Here is a 24,705-nt window from a genome sequence, read left to right on the forward strand (position 1 = left end):
TTCGGAAATATATATACATAGTTAAATGTTGTCACCCACATACGAAAAACGAGCAGGCACCTGCAGCATATGCCACAACAGAAGAAGAAAAAAAAAAGAGATGAACACTTTTACGGAGCGGAGAAGGGACGCCTCGCCGGGGTCCGGGACCGAGGCCCCTTCCCCCGAGAGGGCCCCACCGGGAGCCGTAGGTGAGGTGATCCGCGAGAAGGGCCCGACACACGTCCAGGGTCACCACCGCGCCCACCGCACCGACACCTCGCCTCGTCCGCCTTTTCCGCGGCCGGCGTCACGCGCAGCAGGTAAGCAGCTTACCTGCCCGCCACCCCCGTGGCCGGGGGCTCGTAACAGGGGTCACTCCGCGCGCTCCGCCCGCGCAGCTTACCTGCCCGCCACCCCCGTTGCCGGGGGCGCGTAACAGGGGTCACTCCGCGCGCAGTGCGCTCACGAAAGGGGTGGGGCTCACCCTGGTGAGCCGAGTGGGCCACTTTTGGTAAGCAGAACTGGCGCTGCGGGATGAACCGAACGCCGGGTTAAGGCGCCCGATGCCGACGCTCATCAGACCCCAGAAAAGGTGTTGGTTGATATAGACAGCAGGACGGTGGCCATGGAAGTCGGAACCCGCTAAGGAGTGTGTAACAACCCACCTGCCGAATCAACTAGCCCTGAAAATGGATGGCGCTGGAGCGTCGGGCCCATACCCAGCCGTCGCCGGCAGCGAGAGCCGCGAGGGCTAGGCCGCGACGAGTAGGACGGCCGCCGCGGTGCGCGCTGAAGCCTCGGGCGCGAGCCAGGGTGGAGCCGCCGCGGGTGCGAGGGACATCGCACCTCCACGCGCTTGGAGGTGCGCTCAGCGCGGCTTCCAGATGATTGCGCACTGGTGTGCGTCTGGGCCGTGACAGCGTGGCACGCATTGAATGTCTCTGCTGCATTGGATCAGTCTCCTTTCTTTAACAGGCAAAAGCTTTATAACCTCACTAATGCCTTGCATCGTCTATATTAGATATATAACAACGGGCGGGTGCGGTTTTGATTAAATGTTAGTTCGGGTGGATGCGGATGGTTGACGACTTTTGTGATGCGGTTGAAATAATTGCCTATCCGCGCATCTCTAGTTTATTTACATAGTATCAGTGTAGATATATACTGTACCACTCCTTCAAACATCATCAGTCTGATTTGTATAAACTACCCTTATCTGTGAAATGCGGTGGAAACACAAACCACAAAAGTCTGCAGGAACCTAAATTCCAAAAACTAAAGGTTTCAGGAACTTAAAGTACCAGTAAAGTGGAAAAACAAGTTGACTTTATATGCTTATTTGTGTTTCATTGTATCCAATAAACCATGTCCAATTGTATTTACAATCCGAAACGTATGTGAACCACTGTTTGAACATCACAAAATGCCACAAATTCAGTCCTCATTTTGAATATTGTGCTCTGAATACCTTTGCCTATTTTCGGAGATTGACATCACAATCACAGTAGTAACGCCTCCGCACTCTGACAATGTTATCAGATGAGTCACACCGGAGATACGCAAAAATTGGAAAGAGATGTGCTGTTTATCATTCACAATCCTTATGTAAGACAGTAACACATATGCTTGGCTTTTTCATGCATTCAAAAAATGTAAATAAATAGCCAACAATTGATTCAACAGATCGAGGGTCCTCTGTTGCACTCATTAACCTCTGTCTAACATCCAGAAACTGCCAACAATATCCCATTTACATGTCGTGACCTGAAAACTAACCTAATATGAGTGATATTGTTATTCTAAGCGCCAATGCAGACGGAATATTTTAGCGCCGCATTGATAGCAGTGAGCAAATGCTAGCTTACGCTGCAATTGTTGACGCACTGAGCCAATGGCTGCTTCTGCTTTGTCTCAAACTTGCTAAAAGTACATTCTAGATCAGGCCTGGGCAATTATTTTGACTCGGGGGCCACATTTAGAGGAAAAAAATGTGTCTGGGGGCCGGTATATCTATTTTTAGGAACACTGATATAAAACCTCACAATAATGTCTGATTGAATGCTAATAATAATAATAATAATAATAAATTTTATTTATAAGGCGCCTTTCTGGGCACTCAAGGACACCGTACAAAATCACAACAATAAAATCAAATTGGATAAAAAAAAACAACAACAACAAAGAGAAAAGAAAAGAAAAAGCTAAAAACGTTATAACAGACCGCCTTAAAAACGTAATGGAATTTTACATTTTTCTATGACCAATAAAACACTGAATATTGACAAAATATGAATGTCACACCCCCTTTCGATCGACATATTTTACAATCAAGTGAAACGCAACAAAAATGCAACAAACAGTGAAATATGAACGCGAAGGGTACAAAATAAACCCACCTACAATCTGATATTTGCTGAATTTCCCCCAGGGATCAATAAAAAACTTTCTATTCTATTCTAGATATCACTAAGCTTTAGAACTTTGTTGTGAAAATCTCCTTCCACGTCTGTGGAAACGCTTCCCGCCCACACTGCTTGGTGCCTCATCTGAGCTGCTGTGACGTAGATTACCATAGTAACTAATTAGATTACCATAATTAGAAAACATGACTGCACATCATAATGGCAGCTACAGTTTCAATCTTAAAGATCTAAAAAAATTATTTGGGAATGTCCGGCGGGCCAGATTGAAAAGCTTAATTTGCCCAGGTCTGTTCTAGATTATAATGCATGCATCTCTCACCTGGTAGGAGACAAATGTCGCCATGGTCCGACAGGCTGGTCGACTTTGACTTCCCCCGAGATCAATCAATCAAAGTTTATTTATATAGCCCTTAATCACAAGTGTCTCAAAGGGCTGCACAAGCCCTGATGGTGACACTTGATGGCGAAATAGACCCCACAAGACGCTTCCTGTCGGAACTTTTTTTTAAACCTTTGTGAGGATTGCGATTGAATCTTTAACTGAACAGAATGTGAGCGTTCCGTCAAGTCGGTATCCCAGCGAGAGTGGAAATATTACAGTAAGTGTTTTTTTTTCCTAGTTTGTTATTGTTAGTTTGTATGTTTAGCACCAAGAAATACTGCGGATACTATCGTGTCACAATGAAACCCGTCTTCTAAAACTTACTGCTCATCCTCTTTGTGTTCGGGCTGAAAAATATAAGGTCCTGGATCATACTTTCTACAAAAGTAATAGTTGTTGGCTTTTACAAAGTCTGCTTGATTGGCATTGTTGTTGATGGGGAAGGGATCTTTGGTTCCTACCGCGACATCACGCGATCGCGTGACCGGCTTCCTCATTATCTCTCAAAATGGCTCAGGAATCTATGTGAGATTGATCACATGTATTTATTCCCAAACTTTGGAAGTATTTTGGTGTCATGAATCAGACATATGATAATAGCTTCAATATAGAGGCAACTTGTTTTTCCACTCTGAGGTGGTTCGGGCATCTGGTCAGGATTCCACCCGAACGCCTCCCTAGGGAGGTGTTTAGGGCACGTCCGACCGGTAGGAGGCCACGGGGAAGACCCGGGACACGTTGGGTAGACTATGTCTCCCGGCTGGCCTGGGAACGCCTCGGGATCCCCTGGGAAGAGCTGGACGAAGTGGCTGGGGAGAGGGAAGTCTGGACCCGACCTCAGATAAGCGGAAGAAGATGGATGGATGATACTTTAAAGTTCCTGGACTTTTGGTGGGAAATGAATATTGATGATATTGAGGTATCAAATGTAGTACTGTACCAATTCTTATATCTGCACTTTTATCCAAAATTTAATCAGCACTTCTGTGTTCCACCATTATCAATTCTGTATTTTATTTTATTTTTTTAATAAATGCTATCATTTAATTACTGTTTCACTTGCATTAATGGCTGCAGTGACAGAGTATTTTTAAAATGGAAGCTACTGGTATCATATAAAACAGTTGTTCTTAACCTGGGTTCGATCGAACCCTAGGGGTTCGGTGGAGGTCAAAATACACCCGACTCATCGTGTAAATACAAACTTCTCCCTATCGGCATATTACGGATACGGCAACAGCTGACTGGTTTGCAGGTGTGTAATTTGTTGTGCGTTTATGCACTGTGTTGGTTTTGTTCTTTGAACAAGGTGATGTTCATGCACGCTTCATTTTATGCACCAGTAAAAAAAACACGATAACACATTAGTATGGGGAACATATTCACCATTAATTAGTTGTTTGTTAACATGCAAATTAGTAACATATTGGATCTTAACTAGTCATTATTAAGTACTTATTAATGCATTATTCGGCATGGCCTTATTATAACCCTAACCCTCTAACCCTGACCCTAACCAAATGACTCTAAATTAAGTCTTTATTACTTAGAATATGTTCCCCTAGTGTCCAAATAACTCTAAATTAAGTCTCTGTTACTTAGAATATGTTCCCCTAGTGTCCAAATAACTCTAAATTAAGTCTTTGTTACTTAGAATATGTTCCCCTGGTGTCCAAATAACTCTAAATTAAGTCTTTGTTACTTAGAACAGTGTTTTTCAACCTTTTTTGAGCCAAGGCACATTTTTTGAAAAAATGCGGAGGCACACCACCAGCAGAAATCATTAAAAAATGAAACTCAGCAGCCGATATTGACAGTAAAAAGTCTTTGTCGCAATTGTTGGATATGAATTTAAAGCATAACCAAGCATGCATCAATATAGCTCTTGTCTCAAAGTAGGTGTACTGTCACATCACGCCCTGACTTATTTTGAGATTTTTTTGCGGTTTTCCTGTGTGTAGGGTTTTAGTTCTTGTCTTGCTCTCATATTTTGGTGGCTTTATGTATTTTTTTGGTATTTTCCTGTAGCAGTTTCATGTCTTCCTTGACCGCTATTCCCCACATCAGCTTTGTTTTAAGCAATGAAGAATATTTCAGTTGTTTCTATCCTTTTTTGTGGGGACATTATTGATTGTCACGTTCGGATGTACTTTGTGGACGCCGTCTTTGCTCCGCAGTAAGTCTTTGCTGTCGTCCAGCATTCCGTTTGTGTTTACTTTGTAGCCAGTTCAGTTTTAGTTTTGTTCTGCATAGCCTTCCCTAAGCTTCAATGCCTTTTCTTAGGAGCACTCACCTTTTGTTTATTTTTGGTTTTAGCATTAGACACCTTTTTACCTGCACACTGCCTCCCGCTGTTTCCGACATCTACAAAGCAATTAGCTACCTGCTGCCACCTACTGATATGGAAGAGTATAACGTGGTAAGTCTGCCGATCTCCAGACAGCACAGACAATCAACAACGGCACATTATTTGCGGATTATAATTAATGGTTTGCAAAATATATTTTTAACCCAAATAGGTGAAATTAGATCATCTCTCACGGCACAGTGGTTGAAAAACACTGACTTAGAATATGTTCCCCTAGTGTCCAAATAACTCTAAATTAAGTCTTTATTACTTAGGATATGTTCCCCTAGTGTCCAAATAACTCTAAATTAAGTCTTTGTTACTTAGAATATGTCCCCCTAGTGTCCAAATAACTCTAAATTAAGTCTCTGTTACTTAGAATATGTTCCCCTAGTGTCCAAATAACTCTAAATGTAGTCTTTGTTACTTAGAATAGGTTCCCTTAGTGTCCAAATAACTCTAAATTAAGTCTTTGTTACTTAGAATATGTTCCCCTGGTGTCCAAATAACTCTAAATTAAGTATGTTACTTAGAATATGTTCCCCTAGTGTCCAAATAACTCTAAATGTAGTCTTTGTTACTTAGATTGTGTTCCCCTAGTGCCCAAATAACTCTCAATTAAGTCTTTGTTACTTAGAATATGTTCCCCTAGTGTCCAAATAACTCTAAATTAAGTCTTTGTTACTTAGAATATGTTCCCCTAGTGTCCAAATAACTCTAAATTAAGTCTTTGTTACTTAGAATATGTTCCCCTAGTGTCCAAATAACTCTAAATTAAGTCTTTGTTACTTAGAATATGTTCCCCTAGTGTCCAAATAACTCTAAATGTAGTCTTTGTTACTTAGAATATGTTGCCCTAGTGTCCAAATAACTCTAAATTAAGTCTTTGTTACTTAGAATATGTTCCCCTGGTGTCCAAATAACTCTAAATTAAGTATTTACTTAGAATATGTTCCCCTGGTGTCCAAATAACTCTAAATTAAGTCTTTGTTACTTAGAATATGTTCCCCTGGTGTCCAAATAACTCTAAATTAAGTATTTACCTAGAATATGTTCCCCTGGTGTCCAAATAACTCTAAATTAAGTCTTTTTTACTTAGAATATGTTCCCCTAGTGTCCAAATAACTCTAAATTAAGTCTCTGTTACTTAGAATATGGTCCCCTTGTGTCCAAATAACTCTAAATTAAGTCTTTGTTACTTAGAATATGTTCCCCTGGTGTCCAAATAACTCTAAATTGAGTCTTTGTTACTTAGAATATGTTCCCCTGGTGTCCAAATAACTCTAAATTAAGTCTTTGTTACTTAGAATATGTTCCCCTAGTGTCCAAATAACTCTAAATTAAGTCTTTGTTACTTAGAATATGTTCCCCTAGTGTCCAAATAACTCTAAATGTAGTCTTTGTTACTTAGAATATGTTCCCCTGGTGCAGTGGTTCTCAACCTTTTTTCAGTGATGTACCCCCTGTGAACATTTTTTTAAATTCAAGTACCCCCTAATCAGAGCAAAGCATTTTTGGTTGAAAAAAAGAGAAATAAGTAAAATACAGCACTTTGTCATCAGTTTCTGATTTATTAAATTGTATAACAGTGCAAAATATTGCTCATTTGTAGTGGTCTTTCTTGAACTATTTGGAAAAAAAGATAGTTTTTTATTTATATTTATAAAGGGTTTGTGAATTGTTGGTATTTTTAGAATATTAAAAAAAAATCTCACGTATCCCTTGGCATACCTTTAAGTACCCCCAGGGGTACGCGTACCCCATTTGAGAACCACTGCCCTAGTGTCCAAATAACTCTAAATTAAGTCTTTGTTACTTAGAATATGTTCCCCATACTAAAGTGTTACCAAAAACATATAACTTTGTCTTGAATTAAAAAAAAAAAAAACATTTTATTTTTCACTAAAGAAGGTTTCGGTGAATGCGCATATGAAACTGGTGGGGTTCGGTACCTCCAACAAGGTTAAGAACCACTGATATGAAATGACCAACATTTGTATGCTCGTACAACACTTAAAACCTTTAGCATATCCGTATGTGGAATTAAATTATGGAACGGATTAACCAAATAAATCAAACAAAGCACCAATATGATTCAGCTGAAGAGACTGTTCAAACTACAAATGTTCACAAAGTACACAGAACAATAATTATGATAAATATCTTGAACCCTTTTTTTTTTTAAGATAAAGATTATTAAAGTATTTAATATTTGTTTACTTACTATGGTACATTATTTATTTATTCACTGTTCTGTTACAGAGAACAAGGAAATGGGATAAAATTGCTATGGTATGAAAAGGGGTAAGATTAAATAAGCTCTGCTTCTTCCTACTCCTTTTCGGACGTGCTGTAATGAAACAACTAGAAATATGTGATGAATTACATTGTGTCGCATGCATGTTGGAAATAAACTGAAACTGAACATGTTGCTCACCTTCTTCTTGACTTTTTTTGAATACAGGAATGAAGTTCTGGAACTTCTGGGGGAAAATAAAAGACTTATTAGATCACATCTAATACGCCAAAGCTACTAGCTTATACCGCACTAGCCATGATGCTAACAGGTGCTAATTAGTGCCACTTACATGATACTTCACCTACCTTTTTAAAAGAACACTTTGCTGACATACTGTAATTTTTTTTGTCACAATCTTCGTTTTTGTCTTAATTCTTGTTGCTTCATTGTTTTAAAGAGAAGAAACTCGACGATTAGGCCTAAATCGTCATGTTGCGTGACGTCATAGCAAAGTGAACCTGCTGGTGGGGGAGCGAACCATTTAATACAGACTGGAGGGGGTTTAAATACCTTTTATGAAGTTTTTTGTTTTTACAAAAACAAACATTAAAAGACCAAAGCATCTTTATCGACATCAACATAATGGATTGATATAATACATGTTATTCCAGATGAAATGTCGAATGTTTAGAGTTTTTTTCGTTTTGAATGTACTTCGGTATCCCCTAACTTTGGAACCGTCCAATTTGTTTATTTAAAGCGGGGATTTAAGGTATCAGATTGTTTAAAACAGTGTTTTTTTTGTTTTTTTTTATGTCCTGTCCAGCTTCTCAGGCAAATCATATAGTTGATGTAGATGCCCATGTCGGCTGTTCAGATTTACTTTACAAAAGAGAAGTGTAGGATACTTCTCTTGTTGCCTTATTTGTATTTGACTTTATTAAATGTATTTATATTATCATTTAGTGCAGCCGGGCCGGAGCAGGAGGGGATAGAAAGAGAAAAAAAAGAAGACAGAGGGGGATTAGACAGAGAGACAAAAACAACAACAGCAAACAACAACAACAACAACAATAGAGCAACATCAGCAAATACGACATGTACAAACATGATGGTAAAAGTAATAGCAAATAAGCAGTTAGCGAAAAATAAAAAATAATACAGAAATGACAATGAGCATTATTACACTACAAATGGATCAATACAAATACCAATAGAAATAGCGCTATTGATAATGAACAATACCAATAATTTACCTTTATTATCAACAATACAGTTGTTTAAATGCAACAATACATATACGTAATGATAACTTGAGATACGAAAGAATGCAGAAAAATGGAGGGGGAGAAAGAGAAGCAACCTGCATTAACCTTGTAGATTGTTATAGTCACAATAGGTTAAGCTTTGTCAGTGTGCCATGTGTTACACCCAGTTTACCCTAGGGCAACAACGTTAATATATGTTTGATGAAACGTGATTATGTGCATGAGTGTAAGTATGCATATGTACTTGTATATGTACAGAATGTGTATATGTGTTTGTACAGTGAATGTATATGTACAGAATGTGTATATGTGTTTGTACAGTAAGTGTATATGTACAGTATGTGTATGTTTGTATATTGAATGTGCGTGTGGATGTACAAACTTTAGGTAGGTAAATATGTACTGTATTTGTGTATGTATGTGGGAGCGTAGGTACCTATGTACGTATGTGAGCATATGTGAATTTGTATGTACAATACATTCGACTCCCAGAGTGCGTGGGAGCCAGAGCACGGCCCCATAACAGTGGTTCTTAACCTTGTTGGAGGTACCGAACCCCACCAGTTTTAGATGCGCATTCACCGAACCCTTCTTTAGTGAAAAATAAAATGTTTTGGGTTTTTTTCAAATTCAAGACAAAGTTATATGTTTTTGGTAACACTTTAGTATGGGGAACATGTTCTAAGTAACAAAGACTTAATATTTAGAGTTATTTGGACACTAGGGGAACATATTCTAAGTAACAAAGACTTAATTTAGAGTTATTTGGTTAGGGTTAGGGTTAGAGGGTTAGGGTTATAATAAGGCCACGCCGAATAAGGCATTAATAAGTACTTAATAATGACTAGTTAAGAGCCAATATGTTACTAATTTGCATGTTAATTAGCAACTAATTAATGGTGAATATGTTCCCCATACTAAAGTGTTACCATGTTATTTTTACTGGTGTACAAAATGAAGCGTGCATGAACATCACCTTGTTCAAAGAACAAAACCAACACAGTGCATAAACTCACAACAAATTACACACCTGCAAATCAGTCTGACTTCTGCTGTTGCCGTATCCATAATACGTCGATAGGGAGAAGTTTTTATTTACACGATGAGTCGGGTGTGTCTTGACCTCCGCCGAACCCCTGAGGCCGACTCACCGAACCCCTAGGGTTCCATCGAACCCAGGTTAAGAACCACTGGTTTAAAGGTACTTAAATCGGTTTTGCATTATTTTGTTATTTTTATTGGATTGGATACTTTTGATTGATTGATTGAAACTTTTATTAGTAACACCCGAATAAGTTTTTCAACTTGTTTAAGTCGGGGTCCACTTAAATTGATTCATGGTACAGATATATACTATCATCATAATACAGTCATCACACAAGATAATCATCAGAGTATATACATTGAATTATTCACATTATTTACAATCCGGGGTGTGGGATGTGGAGGGGTGGGGCGGTTAGGTTTGGTTGATATCAACACTTCAGTCATCAACAATTGCATCATCAGAGAAATGGACATTGGAACAGTGTAGGACTGACTTGGTAGGATATGTACAGCAAGTAGTGGACATAGAGAGAGAGATCAGAAAGCATAAGAATAAGTATCTACATTTGATTATTTACAATCCGAGGAGGTGGGATGTGGAAGGGAGGGTGTTAGTTTAGGGTTGAAGTTGCCTGGAGGTGTTCTTTTAGTGCGGTTTTGAAGGAGGATAGAGATGCCCTTTCTTTTACACCTGTTGGGAGTGCATTCCATATTGATGTGGCATAGTGGCATTTTATAGTCATTGTACACAAATTAACGCACAATGAAACTTGGTTCAGACTAGAGCTCCACTCCAATTTCCAGCAGTATTAGGACATGTTGAAATAAAAGCAATACATATAAAAAATAAGTATATATGTTGGAAATAAGAACATGTTAAGAAAGTACTTTAAAAATTCTAAAATATATAAAATATAGTTACAGAAAAAGGTGCGGCAATATTTGAGATTTACAGACTAAATTAATCTATAAAGTACATATTCACATGTTTGGCATTTATTTGTTGGTGTTACTTAGTATTTAGATTTAGTACTTGTACATGTATGTGCCTATACAGTATATGTGTATATGTATGTATGTTGGGGCCAAAACATTTAATATGCACAATAAAAAATTTTTTTAACTATGTATTAAAATAAGACCAGAGACAGTGTGGCTCGGTTGTTAGAACGGCCGTGCGAGCAACTTGAGGGTTCCTGGTTCGATCCCCAGCTTTTGCCATCCTCGTCATGTCCGTTGTGCCCTTGAGAAAGACACTTCACCCTAGCTCCTGATGGGTCGTGGTTGGGGCCTTGCACGTCAAAGCGCTTTGAGCACCTTGAAGGTAGAAAAACGCTATACAAGTATAACCCATTTACCATATAAAACCCGCAAATTAATCATTGTAAAGATTATAATGACATGAAAGCTATGTAATTGGTTAATAAGGGGTATTGTTTTCATGTTTCATTGTAAAGTATTTGATTAATATCTGCACTTTACTGTGCAGATATTATTATGATTATTAAAAATCATAATAATCATTGTTATTATGATTGTTTCCATTTTTTACTCAGTTTCAAAAGTGAATAAAAAAACAAAAAAAACTACAACTACTTTATTCGGAGTAGTTTGATTAAGAAGGACTATTTTTTTTTAAAGGGGAACTGCACTTTTTATTTCTATTTTGCGTATCGCTCACAATCCTTATGTAAGACAAGAACACACATGATTTTTGTATTTATGCATTCTAACTAATAAATGCAAGCAAAATTCCGCTTAAAATAAGAGTTCATGGGGGGGTCGCTCTATTCTGCCTATAAAGCGCTTAAAAAAAAACACGCCTCCATCAATGTTTTATATACACGCTGTAAGTACCGTATTTTTCGGACTATAAGTCGCAGTTTTTTTCATAGTTTGGCCGGGCTCCAGTGTGACTTATATATGTTTTTTTCTTTTTTTATTATGCATTTTCGGCAGGTGCGACTTATACTCCGAAAAATACGGTATATATGTAATGTAGTAACTGGCACATTTATTATAAGATTTCAAATCTACGTATTTTGATCGTATTAAGCTTACGGCAGCCCATAATTTCAAAAACACATCACAACATTCACTTTTTCATCAAACATTATCACTGATTATTACTCACTGCAGACTTCATGAAACAACAAACATAATAAAACATCACTTACTGTACAATGTCTGCTGTCACTTGGATGCCGACTGTTGGGATGTTATATATGTCAATATTCCCATTGAGATGAAAAATGACTTATAATTCCTGTGAAGAAAAAAAGGGGGGTGGAACCGAGCGTCTTGTTTTTTTCTCGCCAGTTCCGGGTCTAAATTGGATGCCATAGTTGACCAACTTTTCGTATGATGTCCTCATCCTTCTACTATCAAAGTGAGAGGCATGATTTATGATCTAGAATAAACTTTCACAAGCTCTGAGGCGAGAAAGCAGCTTTTTCAGCTAATGACGTCAGCATCAAGCTTGTTAGCCCTCTGTGATCACGGCGTTATCGCTTCTAATAACAATATCACTAATACTTGGTTAATATTTAAGTCACAAAATCTAAAAATAGTACTGATGGCGTTTTTTGGATTGTTATTTAGAGAGCTTTATGGTCGGAATAGAGGCCCTCAACCTTGGCTTCATTGTACCCGGACTTGTAGTCAGTGGCCTAGTGGTTAGAGTGTCCGCCCTGAGATCGGTAGGTTGTGAGTGCAAACCCTGGAGTGTTCCTGAGCCCATGTGGTGATATCCTTTACACACTTATGTCGCTTGTTGATGCAGGACAGCCTGAGGGATCGAAGTCATACCAAAGACTATAAAAATGGGAGCCATTACCTCCCTGCTTGGCACTCAGCATCAAGGGTTGGAATTGGGGGTTAAATCACCAAAAAAGTACCGCTGCTGCCCACTGCTCCCCTCACCTCCCAGGGGGTGAACAAGGGGATGGGTCAAATGCAGAGGACACATTTCACAACTCCTAGTGTGTGTGTTTGACAATCATTGGTACTTTAACTTTACTTTTATTTAAGAGTGAGAATGCATAAAAAAATTACATCTGTCTTCTTTTCTTTCATAATGATTGTGAAAAAAGTGCAGTTCCCCTTTAAAGGAGTGGATCGGTCCTTGTTTCGCATAATCAGTTGGTCTTTAGTGTGAGACTGTTACTTAAATTAAATTAAATACTTAAACCGCATGTTTGGTGCATTTCCTTGATCATGACACCAATTTAGGATTTGTGGATTCCTCTTTTTCAGAAACATGATTGGCGGCTGAAGGAGTGACAGGCTGACCGTTATCAGCTTCGATGGCGTGGAACAAGCAATGCAGGACTAAGCCATCAGTCCCGTCGTGCTCCACTGTGCCACTGAGCCTCCTCGTCTTACTGCTCGCTGGCCTGAGCACAGCTGGGCCGCCCCGACCAGCACGCCCTCCCCTGCTGTCCGGACAGCCTTTTATCATTTTCTGGGCCATACCCGATTCCTCCTGCTCCGCCAGGCCAGATCCTGGATCTTTTGGAATGGAACGTGAAGGCCGGGTGGTGGTCTTCTACGAGGACACGCTGGGAAACTACCCGTATTTCCTGGATAAAGACACAAGGGTCAATGGGGGTTTACCACAGAACACCCGGCTGGACAACCATCTGCAGAAAACTCAGTTGGACCTTGACGCGGCGTTGCCCGCCCCCAGGTACCTCGGGCTGGGGGTGCTGAGATGGTCCGAGTGGCTACCCCAGTGGTTGAGGAACAGGGAGAAGAAGGCCGTTTATCAGGCAGCTTCCCGGAACCTCCTGAAGGCGTTCTTCCCTAACTGGACTCCCGAGGAGGTGGAGAAGTGGTCACAGGTAAGGAATACTGCTAGAAGAAAACGAAAAGAAAACGTTTTAAATCAGGAGAAAGTTTGGGGTAAAAACATGCAGATATTGGAATGTCTCGGTTTTTGTTAGTCATCTGTTTCAAAAGGTATAATGAAAATTGTTTTACGAAAAGCGGAGCAATTTTCTACCGCTTGTCCCTTTCGGGGTCACAGGGGGTGCTGGAGCCTATCTCAGCTGCATTCGGGCAGAAGGCGGGGTACACCCTGGACAAGTCGCCACCTCATCGCAGGGCCAACACAGATGGACAGACAACATTCACACACTAGGGCCAAATTTAATGTTGCCAATCAACCTATCCCCAGGTGCATGTTTTTGGAGGTGGGAGGAAGCCGGAGTACCCGGAGGGAACCCACGCAGTCACGGGGAGAACATGCAAACTCCACACAGAAAGATCCCGAGCCCGGAATTGAACTCATGTACCATATTTTTCGGAGTATAAGTCGCACCGGAGTATAAGTCGCACCTGCCGAAAATGCATAATAAAGAAGGAAAAAAACATATAAATCGCACTGGGCCCGGCCAAACTATGAAAAAAACTGCGACTTATAGTCCAAAAAATACGGTAACTCCAATTAATCTGTCTCAGAAACACACAAACATTACCAAAAAGATCAATTTTACAGAACGTAATTTTATTCTGTTAAAATCCATTTTTATTGGATTACGACATATTCTACAGACAAAATAAACACGACCCGGATTCAAACTTACACAAAAAAAAAATAAAGAAATGAAACAGCCCAAATTTCCCAAAAAATTTGTGACTTGAAAACCAAAACAGCCAACGACCTGTGTGTCTTCATGTCCATGGTCTTTGACCATTTACATGCGTCCCGTCATGAAGTTATGCTAAGTTGTTCGAGTTTGCCAAAGCCCTCAAACAGGTCTTAGTTGGTGGAATAATAACATTAATGAAGAATAGTAGGAGTGCATATTTTTGTATCTTTATTAATTCCGATTATAAATCAATTAATTATTCTTTTTGTAAGAACCAATTTATAAAAGGACATTTTTAGGCCAAGTACATGTAACCAGATGGAGTTTTTCTAACCTGTAACCTGTTATGAAAAAGTTTTACTATAATTATTATACCAAATAATCCAATGCAAAAATCTGCTTGAATCAAGAATCTGGTAAATCGAGAATCGATTATGAATCAAATCGTCACTCCAGGAATCGGATCGAATCGTTACTGCCCAAAATATCACACCTAAAGAAGAAATAAAAAATCTCAAAGGGATTCGAATAGATCAATCCATCCTTTTTCTACCGCTTGTCCCTTTTGGGTCGCGGGGGGCTGCAGCCTATCCCAGCTGCACTCGGGCAGAGGGCGGGGTTACACCCTGGGACAAGTTGCCGCGTCATCACAGATACTCATTTGAATTGCTATATTCAACACAAAGTTAAATTGTGGAACTGAGAAGGTATATATTAAAAAAACTAGGGCAAAAGTTTTTGTGGGAAAACAAAATGATCCAAAAACCGAGGTATCTTCTCTTCATGTTGCTGCGGTCCCATCTGCTGACTTCAGAGCGACTGAGGATGTGAGCGAGATGCACCACAGGTAGCGCAGCGGCGGCAAAGAAGACTTTGTGACAAAGTGTGTGTTTGCATGATTTTCCCAGCAGATAAATCAGGACATTCCGGTAATAACAAAGATTAAGGCTGTGCTAGAATAATCCTTCGCTATCAGGGTGTAGCACACACATGGATTAATGGTGGGCTTGTGCGTTTCTATGGAGGCACGGTTGATAGCTAATTCACTCAACGAGAAGGTAAATATCTTGCTAAAGAGCACTTTGTCAGAAGGATGAGGGGATCAAACCCGCAACCTTTAAGTTAAAGGGGAACTGCACTTTTTTTGGAATTTTGCCTATCGTTCACAATCATTATGAAAGACATGGCGTCGGATGGATTTTTTTTTTAATGCATTCTAAATATTCAATAAACGTAAATAAAAGTCCTCTGGTCCGCCCAGAAAATCTGATAAATAACCATTCAAAAAGCGCCAACATTACTCTATTTACATTTTGTGACTTGAATATTAACTAGGGGTGTCCGATAATCATACTTGCCAACCTTGAGACCTCCGATTTCGGGAGGTGGGGGGCGTGGTCGGGGTTGGGGCGTGGTTGGGGCCGTGGTTAAGAGGGGAGGAGTATATTTACAGCTAGAATTCACCAACTCGAGTATTTCATATATATATATATATATATATATATATATATATATATATATATATATATATATATATATATATACATACATACATACATACATACATACATACATATATACATACATACATACATATATATATATATATATATATATATATATATATATATATATATATATATATATATATATATATATATATGTATGAAATACTTGACTTTCAGTGAATTCTAGCTATATATATATTTATTTATTTTATTATATATATAAATAAAAGAAATACTTGAATTTCAGTGTTCATTTATTTACACATATACACACACATAACACTCATCTACTCATTGTTGTACTTGAAAGTACAATGCAATACAATTCCGGGGCAATGGCACCTATCAAATACACAGTAATGAAAACACAGTTGTTCTACTAACTGTACTGTGTGTTATGAGAGTAGAGTATGTGTGTGTGTGGCCCTTTAATAGGTAACAGCATGTGAGGTGAGTGACGTCAGTGAGTGTGTGGGCGAGAGAAGAGAGGGAGCGGTAGCGTAAATGCGGGGAAGGACTAGTTGGTTTTGTGTTGGATTGGCTGTGTGCAAGCAATCAATAAAGCAAGATTTGCAACTAATCGCTGGACTCATCATTCACCCTAAAGTCGTCTGCTGTGGAGACCCACTGCTGGGTAAAGTGAAGGGTGTTGCCCCGAGCATACATCGGCCCTGGAGAAGTGTCTCCCCTACGGTCTCGTTCTTCTGCTTCGTCTCCTTGTGTGCGCACACTGGACTCAGGTCTGCATGGAGCTGGAGGGGGCGTGGCCTCCAACTCCGGCTGAATTCCGGGAGAAAATTTCTTCCGGGAGGTTTTCGGGAGAGGCGCTGAATTTCGGGAGTCTCCCGGAAAATCCGGGAGGCTTGGCAAGTATGCCGATAATGGCTTTTTGCCGATATACAATATTCCGATATTGTCCAACTCTTTAATTACCAATACCGATATCAACCGATATATGCAGTCGTGGAATTAACACATTATTATGCCTAATTTGGACAATAAGGTATGGTGAAGATAAGGTACTTTTAAAAAAAATTAATACAATAAGATAAATAAATTAAAAACATTTTCTTGAATAAAAAAGAAAGTAAAACAATATAAAAACAGCTACATAGAAACTAGTAATTAATGAAAATGTGTAAAATTAACTGTTAAAGGTTAGTACTATTAGTGGACCAGCAGCACGCACAATCATGTGTGCTTATGGACTGTATCCCTTGCAGACTGTATTGATATATATTGATATATAATGTAGGAACCAGAATATTAATAACAGAAAGAAACAACCCTTTTGTGTGAATGAGTGTAAATGGGGGAGGGAGGTTTTTTGGGTTGGTGCACTAATTGTAAGCCAACCTTTGGTTTTTATGTTGATTTAATAAAAAATAAAAAAATAAAAAAACGATACAGATGATTAAAAAACGATACCGATAATTTCCGATATTACATTTGAACGCATTTATCGGCCGATAATATCGGCCTGCCGATATTATCGGACATCCCTAATATTAACCAAATATTAGTGATATTGTTATTATAAGCGCTAACACAGACAAACTATTTAGAGCGGCGGCGTGATCACTAACGTGTGTCCCTATGTTTACATCATCGAGTGGTTTGCCGTTTCCTCGCTTCCTTGCTCCCTGTAAATTTATTATAGATCATAAATCATGCCTCTCACCTGGACAGAAGAAATCTGAGTAGGTAATCTGACAAGTTGGGACACTTTGACAGCCATTTAGGACCTGGAACTGGCGAGGACGACACGAAAAGCGCTTGTTTCCCCGCTCCCCAACACCATTTATTCATGAGGATTATGAGACATTTTTCATCTAAATCGGACTATAACAACATCCGATCAGTCAGCATTCTAATGACAGCAGACATTGTACTGTAAGTGATGTTTTAATATGTTTGTAGGCTCCAACGAAGTCTGCAGTGAGTAGCAATCAGTGATGAAGAAAAAGAAAAATAAGCAAACGTCGTGATGCGTTTTTGAAATTAATGTAAAATGATCAAAATACCGTATTTTTTGGAGTATAAGTCGCTCCGGAGTATAAGTCGCACCGGCGGAAAATGCATAATAAAGAAGGAAAAAAACATATATAAGTCGCATTTTTTGGGGACATTTATTTGATAAAACCCAACACCAAGAATAGACATTTGAAAGGCAATTTAAAATAAATAAAGAATAGTGAACAACAGGCTGAATAAGTGTACGTTATATGAGGCATAAATAACCAACTGAGAACGTGCCTGGTATGTTAACGTAACATATTATGGTAAGAGTCATTCAAATAACTATAACATATAGAACATGCTATACGTTTACCAAACAATCTGTCACTCCTCATCACTAAATCCCATGAAATCTTATACGTCTAGTCTCTTACGTGAATGAGCTAAATAATATTATTTGATATTTTACGGTAATGTATTAATAATTTCACACATAAGTCGCTCCTGAGTATAAGTCGCACCCCCAGCCAAACTATGAAAAAAACTGCGACTTATAGTCCGGAAAATACGGTACGTAAATATTAAATGTTATTACAAATGTGCCTGTTACTACATCACATTTATACTTACTCAATGGAGGTGTTTAGGTATTTTTTAAGGGCTTTGTAGGCGGAATTGAACAGCTTTCATAGGCTCCATTGTAAGCGGACTTTTGATCGAATTTATTTAATATTTATAATGCATATTTTAAAAAATCCATCCGTCATGTCTTTCATAATGATTGTGAACTATAGGCAAAATTACAAAAAAAAAGTGCAGTTCCCCTTTAAGAGACAACCACTCTCTGAAAAATTGCTAAAAATGTGAGCGAAAGAGATAAGGTCCACACAACTAATTAAAGATTAAAATAAGATCATTTTGACGGTTTAGTTTATTTCAAACGAGCTTAAAAAGTAACATTGAAGTACATCACATTTACATAATTCATCGTGTCTGGAAAAAGTAGTACGAAGAAGCAGAGCTTGTTTAATCCTACCCCTTTTTAATGTTTTAGCAAATACTGATCAATTGTTCACTTCCTGTATTTATTTTATTTTGATTATTTAGTAGTGAAGTAAACATAATTTGTGGATGTCTTGATCAATATCTAAAAAAAAATTAAATACAGAAAAAAGAAAATAAGCAAATAATGAATAAAGGAGTGAAAGTTAAGGTATTCACAATTTCAAATATTAAATGCAAAGCACTTTTTAAAGCACAGAATAGATATGTAATATGTGGCACTTTTTGGGGCAAATTATAATTTTTGGTAACTTATCTTAAAATGAACAGTTAAGGCAACAGAGCCCTGCAGTTTTTCCCCGCCAATTTACAAACCAAAAATTACAATTTAAACAAGAGAAACAAAGAAAAATATATATCGAAATGTATTTATTATGAAATAAAAATGATTTGAAAAAAGTGCTCGGATAATGTTGTCGGGCTATCTATTTAAAATTTCCAGCCATGATTAATCGTGTTAGTCGTGTGTATGTGCGATACATGAAGTTATGGCTGCCACGATATTGGGCTCACTTGTAGTTGTTGCGTTTTTATTTAATATCTTACACTGAACAAAGGATTGCCATCTACAACGTCGAATTCCTTGTGTCTTAAACATACTGGGCCAATACATTTGATTCTGAGTATTTTGTTTACTCAATGTAATCCAATGTCTCGCCATCAAATGCATTGGTTGCGGTCAGTGGTCATACAGGCAAGTTAGTGTTGGAGTGTAATAGGGATGTCCCGATCCAGGTTTTTGCACTTCCGATCCGATACCGATATTGTTTTTGCACTTCCGATCCGATACCGATACTGACCGATACTGGCCTATCCGAGCATGTATTAAAGTTTAAAGTTATTTAGCCTACTTAGTTGTCAGAATCATGTTGAAAAGGGTTTTAGTACTCTTGATAACAACTAGCCAGCTGAATTAGGGGAGTTTGAATAATACACAATGGTTGGTAAAAAGAAACTGACCTGTTTATTCAAGGATAAACACAAAAGAGAAAATTATACATGACAAACAGAAATGGCATCATTGAGCTAGGGCTGGGCGATATGGCCTTTTTTGAATATTGCGATATTTTAAGGCCATATTGCGATACACGATATATATCTCGATATTTTGCCTTTGCCTTGAATGAACACTTGATGCATATAATCACAGCAGTATGATGATTCTATGTGTCTACATTAAAACATTCTTCTTCATACTGCATTAATATATGCTACTTTTAAACTTTCATGCAGAGAAGGAAATCACAACTAAAAAAATCACAATTTTTTTCATATGGTGTTGATCTGGAAATGTTTGCCTCGGCATTTTGATGGTGTGGGCGTGTGGCACCGAATGGAGATAAGCGTCTCGACAGACGCTACAATATTTGAACAATGATGACGAAAACTGTTTTCTCTGTCGTGTCCGTGTGTCTAAAATTGTTATGCGCTTATTTTTTTATTTGATTTTGTGCGTGGCATAGATTTGCCGTGCGCAGAGGACGCTTGAGCAGTGTGCAATTGCACAGGCGCGCACTTTAGAGGGAAGGTTGCTCGCACGGCTGCGCTAGAATCACAGCTAACGTTAGCCATGCTGCTACCTCTCTGCTGGGAGAGGGCGTATACGTATGTGACGTATGTCGTGACAGTATGTGACCTGTGTAAGAAGGTGCGCTTGCTGTCTGTGAGAGTGGGACACAGGAGAGAGTGAGAAGAGCCTGTCGTGTAATGTCCGCAGTTAAAAGCAACTGCGTGACAATCCACAGACCTGTGGATGTGTTGAAGGTGTGCTGCAAAATGCGGAACGGAAATTAGGGAGCAGCAGAAAAATGGAATGTATTATTTAAATCGGTGCGTTGGAAAACACGGACCAGAGTTTTTTTTAAACTCGATCTGGATCGGCATTTTCCCATGCCTTGCCGATACGCATTTTTTTGCAAATATCGGCGGCCGATCCGATCCAAATATCGGATCGGGACATCCCTAGAGTGTAACCAACGTTCCCTCTAAGGTGCGCACCTGCGCAATTGCGCACTGCTCACGCGTCCTCTGCGCACAGCAAATCTATGCCGCGCAAAAAATAAAATCCCACTCTAAACAAAATAAACAAATCGTTTGTTTTGTATGATTTTGCAATGCAACTGTGAGTAACAGGTGACAAAAGGCGGCCACAACAGATAAAACAATGTTTGTCAACACTTAAATTATTGTAATGTCTGTGGAGACACTTAAAGGAGGACAGGAATTCCATCGGTCCCTTTATTTAGCGAAATTGTTTGTCGGCCATAACCACACCAAAACAATGTGTAAAATACTTTTATCTAGCAAAACTGGTCGTTCTCTACCGTACAAACCAAGCCAAAAGCAACTCTTTGTCATCTGTTAAATCAACAGCAGCCGCGTGCTCTCTCTCTCACTTGCACCAACACATACACTATGGCAATTAGCCACTGGTGCGTTTATGGCCACACAAAAAGTTGGACAACTCCAACACTACACGTAAAGTGTAAATTTCAGGTCGTTTTACTATGACTCCTCAATCAGTGTGCTTATTCTACTGTCATTTGTTAAGAATGTTATTTTTTTGGATATTAATCATGAAATGATGTTACAGGACTACATAATTGATAATAAAAATATGTATTTTACGGACAGAAAGTTAATAAACACTTCATCTCATGCAACATGTGAATGCTTTAAGGGGAACTAAATGTGATCTCTGAAAGGGGTACACAATCTTTCCAAAGCAGGACCCCCACCCAGGCATACAATACTATAGTGCATAGCTGATTAAAAAAAAAACAATATCAAAGTGGGCCAAATCACATATATTAGAAAATAATCTCTTGAAATTGACTCGTCACTTGATTATAATAATAAGACATTTAAATTGTTATGTCAGGTTTGAGACAAATGTGCTGCTGGTATGACCACAGTGTGCACGTCGGTATTCCACTGAATATCTCAGGGTGTTTGTGCGTTTGCTCACACACATGAAAAATTAGAGGGAACATTGAGTGTAACAAAGGTGGGAAAACACACAATCAGTGGTCAAACAGGTGTGTTGAATCATAATTAGGAAATGTCGGGATAAACAAAACAATATACATAGTGACAAGACTCAGTCTGGTAGAAAATAAATACTTTGCATGATGTCAATTTATGCAGCAAGACACCAAAGTACAAATAAGTATTCAAATAAATGTAGTAAATCACCTTCTGTGTGTGTGCGCGTGTGTGTGTGTGCGTGTGCCCGTGTGTGTGTGTGTCACCTTTAGGGGACCTCTGACGGTATGGGGATAAAAACAGGTCCCCTAAAGGGAAACCTTTTAAAATGATAGTCAGATCCATTCTGAAGATGCTAAGTGATTTTTAAGCTTTGGCCCATAAAACATGTTTACTGGTTAGTTTGAGTGTGAGACATTTGCACAGCAGCCCCCTCAACGGGCTGTAGCTATAACATTTAAGTGGTGAAACTACCTATAAGAGGACAGCTGTAGTGCTGTATTTTGAGGATCATGTCATATTTAATTTGAACTTTTTTTTAAAAAATTTTTTAAATGGTCCTCAGTAGTCACGTACAAATGTGTGTGAATTATGCAAAATGATTTAAATTTGGTCCCCATGAACCATATTAATTATTCTAGGTCTCCAGTAAGAATGATCGGCACATTAATTCATCAATCCAGAGTATTAAAGATGTGTATGAGCTAACTGGGCAGTGGCCATTATCATACTTGCCAACCTTGAGACCTCCGAATTTCGGGAGGTGGGGGTGGGGGGTTAGGGGGCGTGGTCGGGGTGGGGCGGGGGCGTGGCTAAGAGGGGAGGAGTATATTTACAGCTAAAATTCACCAAGTCAAGTATTTCATATATATATACAGTATATATATATGTATAAGAAATACTTGACTTTCAGTGAATTCTAGGTGTATATATATTTATTTTATTATATATATATATATATATATATATATATATATATATATATATATATATATATATATAAAAGAAATACTTGAATTTCAGTGTTCATTTATTTACACATATACACACACATAACACTCATCTCATTGTTGAGTTAAGGGTTGAATTGTCCATCCCTGTTCTATTCTCTGTCACTATTTTTCTAACCATGCTGAACACCCTTTCGCAGGTACCCAGAAAGGTTTCGAGTACCACCAAAAAAACGGAATCTCTGAAGACAGTATAAAAATCTGTGTTAAAGGTGTACAAATACTGTTTGTATAATAAGCATGTTATTTTTTTACGAATGAGGGTTAAGAGTTCAGTACTAAAAAAAATAAAAAATAATGTGGCTTAAGTACAGTTTTTTAATTGAGCTGCTGCATTTTTTGGTTGGGTTGTTTATTTATTTTGAGTAACTTCTATACATTTCTAAAAGGGGAATAATGTAATAGAGTTATCTATGTTTGTCTGTTGCCATCTCCTGGTGAATGTTGGCCATAGCGTACTGGGGTTACTTTTTGGTTGGCCAACGATTTACGTGGTGTTGCGCACCTGACGTCACTCAGTTCCGCGGCTTCCAGCTCCGCCTGAATTTCGGGAGATTTTCGGGAGAAAATTTGTCCCGGGAGGTTTTCGGGAGAGGCGCTGAATTTCGGGAGTCTCCTGGAAAATCCGGGAGGGTTGGCAAGTATGCCATTATACCTCTTTTTTTTTATGCCTCCACAACCTGTAGAAAGGGTGGTCCCCACAAGTGATGATCAAAAACTTGGTCCCCATTCCAAATGATAACCAGTATATGTGTGTGTGTGTGTGTGTGTGTGTGTGTGTGTGTGTGTGTGTGTGTGTGTGTGTGTGTGTGTGTGTGTGTGTGGGTGTGTGCAAAGTCTACCCAGCGTGGTTATTTAGAGAAAAGTCTGTCTCTCTCCGCTGCCGGCACCTTGCAGTGTAATCCAAACTGATCCCGTTATCTGATGATCTCTGTTTGGCTCTGCAAAATTAAACGTGAGGTCACTGGTACAGCAAGCATCAGGAGGAAAAAAAAAAAAAAAGACGAGATTTTTTTTTTTATTTAGATTGAATTTATAAATAAAAATATATTTTTAGTCTGTTGCCAGGCAGAATAGTGTATTGTCATTATGCACCATTTTCTGCAGGGTTAGTTACATAAGGGCTCCCATTAAGCCAGCAAATGAATCCATCTGGTCTTTAATACAGTCATTATTCCAATTCTAAATATTGCATTTTCTGTTAAAGTGGTATTAATGTTCCTGGGATACACTACAATATAGACACTATTCACTCGTGGATGACACTTTTGGTGGCACTTGCTCCCCTCACCTCCCAGGGGGTGATCAAGGGTGATGGGTCAAATGCAGAGAATAAATTCGCCACACCTCGTGTGTGTGTGTGTGACAATCATTGGCACTTTAACTTAACTTAACTTTAACATCAACAGCTATTTGTGTAATTTTCCTCGAGGCGTATGGCAGTAAGTAGCACATCATACTGTGTCTTCACTAAAAAAGATGATTCTTGAGACAATTTTAAGTGCGGTTAGCCACACGTGGCGCAAGTAATATTTAAAAAAAACAAGAAAGTAATCTGTGAGGCACAGCATCAAGCAGGATATCATGCGGTCGTCTCCTAATTAAAGAAGCGTATTTCTGTGACAATGAAGTACGACGAGCCACACCCCATGCATTCAATTAGTAACAAACACAAGCCAGTCTTCAGGTAGACACAGCAGCCTACCATGCAGTGTCTTGACTAATTTATACTAAGTTTATTTCTGTGACAATAAAATTGAAGTTCGACTAGCCACATGGCATACACATTTAATACAATGATTTGCAAATCCTTTTCAACTTGTATTCAATTGAATAGACTGCAAAGACAAGATATTTAATGTTCAAACTAAGAAACTAAATTTTTTTTTGCAAATAATCAT

The 24,705-nt window shown here is 38.7% G+C and overlaps 1 protein-coding gene and 1 long non-coding RNA gene across 4 annotated transcripts in view; both read left to right on the forward strand.

The window, feature by feature from the left end:
- Window positions 1-24,705, forward strand: part of LOC133615792 (uncharacterized) — a 517,593-nt gene that overhangs the window by 82,643 nt on the left and 410,245 nt on the right. The gene's annotated exons all lie outside the window — the stretch shown is intronic.
- The window catches only part of LOC133615729 (hyaluronidase-2), a 98,840-nt gene that overhangs the window by 52,723 nt on the left and 21,412 nt on the right, over window positions 1-24,705 (forward strand). For 2 of the 3 annotated variants that reach the window (XM_061974528.1, XM_061974531.1), the window contains exon 2: window positions 12,944-13,530. In XM_061974528.1, coding sequence (XP_061830512.1) covers window positions 12,994-13,530 — 537 coding nt within the window. In that variant the 5' untranslated portion in view covers window positions 12,944-12,993. Of the gene's footprint in view, window positions 1-12,830; window positions 13,531-24,705 lie in introns of those variants that run through there. The other variant, XM_061974530.1, reaches the window with a different exon arrangement.

The sequence above is a fragment of the Nerophis lumbriciformis genome, linkage group LG01 (genome assembly GCF_033978685.3).
Source record: "Nerophis lumbriciformis linkage group LG01, RoL_Nlum_v2.1, whole genome shotgun sequence".
Taxonomy (NCBI): domain Eukaryota; kingdom Metazoa; phylum Chordata; class Actinopteri; order Syngnathiformes; family Syngnathidae; genus Nerophis; species Nerophis lumbriciformis.